This window comes from Populus euphratica, unplaced genomic scaffold (genome assembly GCF_000495115.2).
Source record: "Populus euphratica unplaced genomic scaffold, PopEup_1.0 scaffold958.1, whole genome shotgun sequence".
NCBI lineage: Eukaryota > Viridiplantae > Streptophyta > Magnoliopsida > Malpighiales > Salicaceae > Populus > Populus euphratica.
The window spans coordinates 33,160-40,574 of record NW_011500818.1 but is presented as its reverse complement, the minus strand read 5'-3'; the positions used below and the strand labels follow the sequence as shown (position 1 = coordinate 40,574).

The window sequence follows — 7,415 nt, the reverse complement described above, 5'->3', positions numbered from 1 at the left end:
AAGAAGAAGAAAAAGTTGATGAGAACTTTTAGCTGGAAAATCAATGTAAAGATTAAACAATGATAACAACAAATATCAAGGTTAGAGGATCTACTAATGGTATTTCAAACAAATATAATATAAACTCTTATTATTCAAATGGAAATCACGTACAAAAAAGGTTCCAATCATATTATAAATTGTTAACATGATTGCATTAGTTATCTTATTCGAATAATGCTAATACTTGTAAATGTTATTAGGTATTCATGATTATAATTTATGTTAACAACAAATCAAGTTTCTTTTATAACACAAATGTTAGTTATACTATACAGTTTGTGCTATGAAAGTGACAAACATTTGTTATATCAAGTGTTATACAACATAAATCTAGATTAGTCATTTAACAAGTAAAATATTAAAGAGTGAACAAGATAACAAATACAAAGCATGTTGGTATAACAAATACAAACATTTGTTATACCAAATGTTATACAACATAAATCTAGATTAGTCATTTAACAAGTAAAATATTAAAGAGTGAACAAGATAACAAATATAAAACATGTTAGTATCAAATATTAAGGTCCATATTGAGTTTGCACTATATTTATTCTTATGCCATTAGTGTAACTTTTTCACCTTGATATAATAAACTTAGCTAAATATAATGAAAGAGAGAAACATAAATAAACAAGATAAGAATATAAATAAGATATAAGTTACCTAAGTAAAGGAAATGAATTGAAAGGCATAAACAATATATTAATAAAATAAATCTTAAGCATTACAAAAATACCTCCTTTTATAGTCCAAAATTAAAAACTATTGATTTGATAACTAATTGATGAGTGAGAGGCTAACTCTTGACTTAGTGACAATCCTTATCTTCTTTTATTTAAACAAAATATTATTGATAACATTAGAATTTGAACCAAATCTCCACATAAAAGTTATAGAAAATTATTTCAGCTTTCCTAAAAAAAAAAAAAAGGTCATTTGGACTTCTAGAACTCAAAATATGAGTTAAACACTAAACAATGTTTGGGCTACAGAACAGATTCAGACTTCTTTGTTGTTGCTATAATTTGGACTTGAAAACGACCTTTTTAAATCTTGAACTCCCATGAAAATTTTAGGCTTATGTCTCACCTTTCCATCCATATAAAGTACACCTAAATCCGAGATCTACAGTCTAGATATGACTCAATTACCAAACAGTGTTCCAGTTTGGACTGTACCAATATCTCTTTTCTAAGTTTGACCATCTTTTTGTCCTTTCAATTTCAATACTTCAACTCATCAATCAATCCTTTTATTTATGTGATATGCCTACATTTAGGATAAATATTTACCATAAATTAAAGGTACCTTATGGTATCAAACTTGTTATTATAAAATATGATTTGGTTAAGAAGTTATTGATATTTTAAATGCAAAATGATGATATAAAATCTTGATAAAAATATACTTTTAAGTACTAATCAAATTATTAAAAAAAAAATATTTGTCAATATTATTAAAGGATATCTTTTAGTTATTTTTATAAGCTATCAACAATCTTATTTGAATTTTTAAAGAGAAAAATGAAACAACAACCTTATAAAAAGAAAAAAAATATATCAAATCTCAACCATTAGCAAATTAAATACAAAAAAATAATTTTTTTAAAAATAAAAAGACAATAACATGCCCAGAAGACTTAGAAATCAAGGAGAAAAAAAAAATCTCACAACTCATCCATCAACACAAGCATTGCATACCCTAATAATATTTTCTAAAAATAATATTTTATATTTATAAAAATATTTAATTGTTCAAGTGCCAACTTAATTATAAAAAAAAAACCCATGTTTAATCCAGTTATTTAATTACTTAAAAAAATGCTCCTAAATACTAATTAATTATTTTTAAGATAATTTAGTTATTTTATTATGCTAACAAAATATAAAAATACTATTTTAATTATGATAAATTTAATAATGATAAATACACTTTGTGAAAAAATTAGTTTTTGTTGCAAAGAATAAAAAATTCATTATACCATACCAATCTACGGCTAAATGAGTTTTGATCAACATGAACCACTTGTACATCGTAGTTTTTTTTTTTTTAAAAAAAATGATTTCTGATTGACATGAGGAAAAAAGGTCCCAATGATTAGTGTTATGAATTGGTTGTGGCCTGCCAACACTACCGGGCCCACTTGAATGACAAAAGCCCGTCAAAGTCAGCAATATACACAAGAAACTGTGTTTAGTAGGTGACGTGCAGAATTTTCATTGCGGTGATGATTCTTTAGCCTCTGGTGCAAGCAACGCTCTGGGCGGCGATTTTCTTCCTCCGCTAACATCCTTCCCACCACACAAGCACCTCCTGTCCTTTTCCACTGGCGGTGGATTGACTTCAAGTTATGTGGACGTTTCTATGACAAAATCACTACAAATTTCATTATTCTTTTCAAATGATATCGACTTTAACGAACTTTCTAACATATTATTGAATTATTGAACACCTTTTGAGCTTAACCTAGATATTATCTTGTGATGAATGAAAAAAAATCAAACTGTTATTAACACGTTTTATAATAAAAAATAATAAAAAATTAATATGTATTTAAAAATATTCTTAAAAAATATTTAAATAATAATATATCAAATATTTTTAAAAAAAAAATTAAAAAGATAACATATTAAATCAATTTAGATTATTTTTTATTTATCCATAAAATTTACAACTCAAATTATAAGATTATAATAAATTAATAGAAAAAAAATCAAATTAAATAATAAAGTTTTTGTCGAGATGATTCTAATAATATCTAAAGAGGTTAGCTTTGGAGTATAGATAAAGCTATATTTGTCGTCGTATTATAGCATAGCATCCTTTCTCACATGCCAACACGTGTTTTACTTTTGCTAGCCATTCTTTTTTATCTTTTAATTTAGTCCTTGATCTCATTAAAAAAAGAGAGAGAGAGCCTAGATTAATGTAATTGTTTCAAATTCAATCTTTAAATCTTTAATTATTCTAAACTAATAAAACCAAAATCTATTTTGTTAAATTGAGTATCAACCAAATACAAAAATATTTTTCGAATGCTGCGATAAACACATAAAAAGTAAAATACAATGAATCTCAGAATCTAATTTTTTTTTTTAAAAAATAAATTTGAAAGGAAAACAAATTGGAATTAAAAAAAAAGTTGGAAAAAAGATAACAATGCACAACGATTTCAACGGTGAAACCTCTATCTTTGTTAGTTGTTTTTACTAGATTTATAGCCCATGCTTTGTCACCGGTAAACCAAAGTTTTTTTTTGATGAAATAAAATAATGCTAAGGAAAAAAATTGAGACTCAAATCATTAATTCAATTGATAATTTAAATAATATGAATAAAAAATAAAATAATAATAAATAAACTGATAAAAAAATAATAATAAAAAAAAGGTATAAAGAACTTGACTTGAGACATTCCATATTAATAAACAATCTAATGTTAAATGGTAAAACTAAAATAATAAATAAATTAATAAAAAAACCCAGCTAAACCAAATTATCTCTCAAACATCAAACATCATGATTATGGGTATAAGAATAAGATAATTTTATATAAAAAAAGGTTTAAAAATCAATTTCTAATAAATTAAATGGGAATATAACTGTATAAAAAGTAAAATGAAAGGGAAAAAAAGTTAAAGTTCACTTTTAAAAAAATAAAAAGTTGAAAGATAAAATTTTAATATATATATATTAAAATTGAATTTTTTTAACTTGATATCAAAATAATTATGTTTAAAATGAAAAAAATATATTTGTTTCTTATTGATTTAATAATAATTAACCGGAGTTGGAAAAAGATATCAATGCTGTTAATTGCTGATGATAGAATTTTTATATGAAAATAATAGAAGTGTACAACAAATATTCCGATGAATAATATTTTGACTCAAATGTTACAATGTTTTTCAATATCTAATTTGTATTTTTTTAAAAAAAACCTCTTTCAATAAATAAGATTAACAATTCTCGTTACCCCAACAACTAATATAATTAATCACATGATTGTTGAAAATATTTTCAGGCACTCTTGTGATCGCACATCACTCGTGGCCGGTCACATGTGAAGTGTCTTTGACCCAACTCACAGGGTGTCCCTACAACACAAATCGATCCCTTTTCAAGGATCACACGCCTGTTCTGATGTAATTAAAAGTTGTGGCATCATATCTAAACCAATAGATCCATATTCTCTCCTTTCACGCTGATTGTGACCCTCCGGTGATCGCTTTATCTCTGTCTAGCAGCGGAGTGGGAATATTTCATATGGGAATGGACGAGCATAACCTAAGGTGGAGAGGATTCCCATTCATGAATGGAATTGGAAATGGTAGAATAATCACAAATGTCTCTCTTATTTTGGCTTTTACTAGGTGACACAAGGAATCTTGTTCACATAAACCCATGAGAGGTTGCGTTCTTGAAGCTTGGAAGTATTTAGTAAAGAAAATTTGTGTCTCTTTCCCTTTCCCTTTCCCAACACAACAAACACCACTCTTTATACAGGATTGGTTCGGATTTGAATGTAATTACCATTCAAAAAGCAAGAAATAATGAGAGAATCTCTTCGTTCGTTTGCATAGGGTCTAGCTAGCAATTGAAAACATTGCAAGTGAACAAAAGTCATCAACAAGGCATTGGAAGGATCATATTTAAGGAGGGAACCAAGCCCCTCTGTATTTTTGCAATATGCGCGAGAATCGAGCCCCATTTGTAGATTTGCCTTTTCTTCACCACAAGCTCTTGGCATCGATGGCTTTGGGTGCTTGTCCATAAGGGATCAGCTTTTCTTATAGCGTTATTGTTAGATAACGTGGAACCTCTTTCCTTTTTTTCTTGGGATACCTGCTTTTGATGCCTACTTTTCATCATTCTTCTAAAAAATCTGTTCACCTTTTGACAGTAAATTGCTTAAACTAACAATCAGTACAAAATCTTTTTCTGAGTCTTAAATGGCTTGGTTTATTGGTGCATAATAACAGTCCTGCACGTTGCAACTACTTCATCTCAAATTCTGCGCACAATCGTCGATGTGAGATTAATTGAATTTCACATTTTTAACACGTCGAGTATATATGTTATACCATGCAGTACGATTGTTCTGTTAAAACTTAATTAAGTAGTGATGTATAGGGAAAAAATAATTAACACCTCATGCAATTCCTTAATTAGATAGACAAACACAAATATATAAAGCCAATGGACAATTGGATGCCTTCTCTTTTAATTTTTAGTAATACTGCTAGCTAGTTGCACGTAAGAAAAAAGTTTCCTTGATTAGGAGCAAATTCTAAGTCCTATTCCTATTACGAGGATAAGAAAAAAGGCTAATGGAGGAGGAGCTGATTTCTTCCTGATCTACCTCGTTAGAAGAGACCTCGGTGACTCCACTTGAACATGGTGAAGGAGGACCAACTCCATCAGAGCTTTGTTCCATCATAAAATCCATAAAACTAGGACTAGTGATCTCAACATTTCGAGTCTCGTTAATGTTTGAAGGATTGGAAATGACCACGTTTTTTCTAGGTTTCCTCTTCCTTTGAAATACACTGTAGGCAACCCAATCTCCCACCTCCTCCATCTGTACAAGAAAGTATCAAATACACATGACCGTTAATTCTATGGCAAAAACACTGCTGCAACTGCGTGGTGCGTACCATAAATAATATCACAGGAACCACTTCATATTTTTACCTGGGTCGTTTTGGGGCCTGTTGCCGAGCCGGCAAGGCAATATACATGCATAACCCATTGACTTTTAGTCTTGATAGAATGCTTTCTTTCTTTGAAAAACAGGGTTTTCCTAGTTCCAACTGCTTTGCTGCTGTCAGAAGCTACGATTTGCTTGCCTTTGCCAATAGGTTTCCAGTAACCAGAAGCTCCAGAGCCTGCAGTTCTCTTGCATTTTTTTCCAAGGTCAAGGTCATTCAACTTCTTTTGGCTAAAGAAGTACCTCTTTTCCTTCAAATTACCTAGAACAAGAACAGATTATAAGGTTTAAACCAACTCAGGATCTCTCAAATGAAGGTCAAAACTCAAATGGTGAGCTTAGATAGATGAATCTAAAGTCTTAAAAAAATCTTGAAAAGCAGATACAATTCGCCGTGATCCAACTTAGTTAAAAAAAAAAAAATGGAGTTCGCTCAAAACGAAGCTAATAGAGGACTTGTAAGCGCTAAACAGTATCTGATTTACAAGTTGAAGAATAGGAATTTTTGACAAACCTGGCAAGCTCGAAGGATCATTTTGGAAAACATCAAACTCGGGAATGACAGAAGCTGGCATTGGAAGACCAAGGACCTTTCGTTTCAAGTAATGAACAACAAGCTCTTCATCCGTTGGATGAAACCTGTATCCAATAGGCAATTTGAACCCTCCATTCTCAACAAAGCTTGGCCTCTCCATTTCCCAATCTCTCTAAATCTCCAAATTAAGTTTCCTAACCAAGTTGAGCTAAGGCCTGGATGATCATTAACTCGAAAGGGTAAAGCTAACTTGACACATATGTAGAAACTAGCAACCCATGTTGTGGTAATATACTAAATTATGCAAACAAAAGAAAAGAGGGAGAGAACCAAAATGAAAGAAGAGGCAAAGAAGACTCGTGAGTGGCCTTGGTTTGTCCTCGTGGGCTTAGGTAAGGAAAGACAAAGGTTCTTCATACGTTCATATATATATATATATATATATATATATGTTCATATGGGGCATGGCATGAAGTTAAAAGAGGGAAATTCCTTGGTTGTTTCTAATCCCTACTCGTGCTAATTGCATCACTGGAACCCCATCCTTGACTTTGAAAAAAGCATGGCTCTGTTCTGACGGGTCGCTTCTGTCAGAATTCACAATCAAACGTGTACACTTGTGCTTCGGTCAAGAAGCACGCGCTCGTTTCAGACCCCTGTTTAGGTTATAGAAGATCTGGTCTACTTTAGACAAGAAATCCAAGAGATTAAAACACTATCCTACTGGTTGATGTGACATAACGCAACCGCAGATGATCCTTCTTGAAGACACATGCAGCCAAATACATAAATCACAGGAAGATTAAAAAAATTCTAGCCACATCAACAGCGATGTTCACCTATATTATTATATTCAAAATTTTCTTTCCAAAAGAGTTTAGTTTTCCACGTAGTTCCTCAATTCCCCTTTTGCATTTTAGAATATAAGACACTTCCATTAATTTCTTAACTATAAATCTAACGATAACAGTGACTCACTTTCAACTACAACTACCATTACATTTTGCTAAATTAAAAAAAAAAAGCGTCGTTATTCTCGGCCTTTTGTTTCCTCCTCAACATGAATAGCATTACCTGTAGGGTTTTACAATAAATTTATTCAGAATTTTTGTAGTTTACTTAAAGCA

General features: G+C 30.4%; 1 protein-coding gene across 1 annotated transcript; it reads right to left on the bottom strand.

The window, feature by feature from the left end:
* Window positions 1-5,184: 5,184 nt before the first annotated feature.
* LOC105116469 (NAC domain-containing protein 68-like) lies at window positions 5,185-6,706 on the bottom strand. The gene is made up of 3 exons (XM_011013852.1): window positions 6,268-6,706; window positions 5,738-6,015; window positions 5,185-5,624 (listed from the first exon to the last, which is right to left on the bottom strand). The coding sequence occupies exons 1-3, from the start codon at window positions 6,446-6,448 to the stop codon at window positions 5,334-5,336; spliced, it is 750 nt and encodes a 249-aa protein (XP_011012154.1). The 5' UTR covers window positions 6,449-6,706; the 3' UTR covers window positions 5,185-5,333.
* Between the last annotated feature and the right edge of the window lie 709 nt (window positions 6,707-7,415).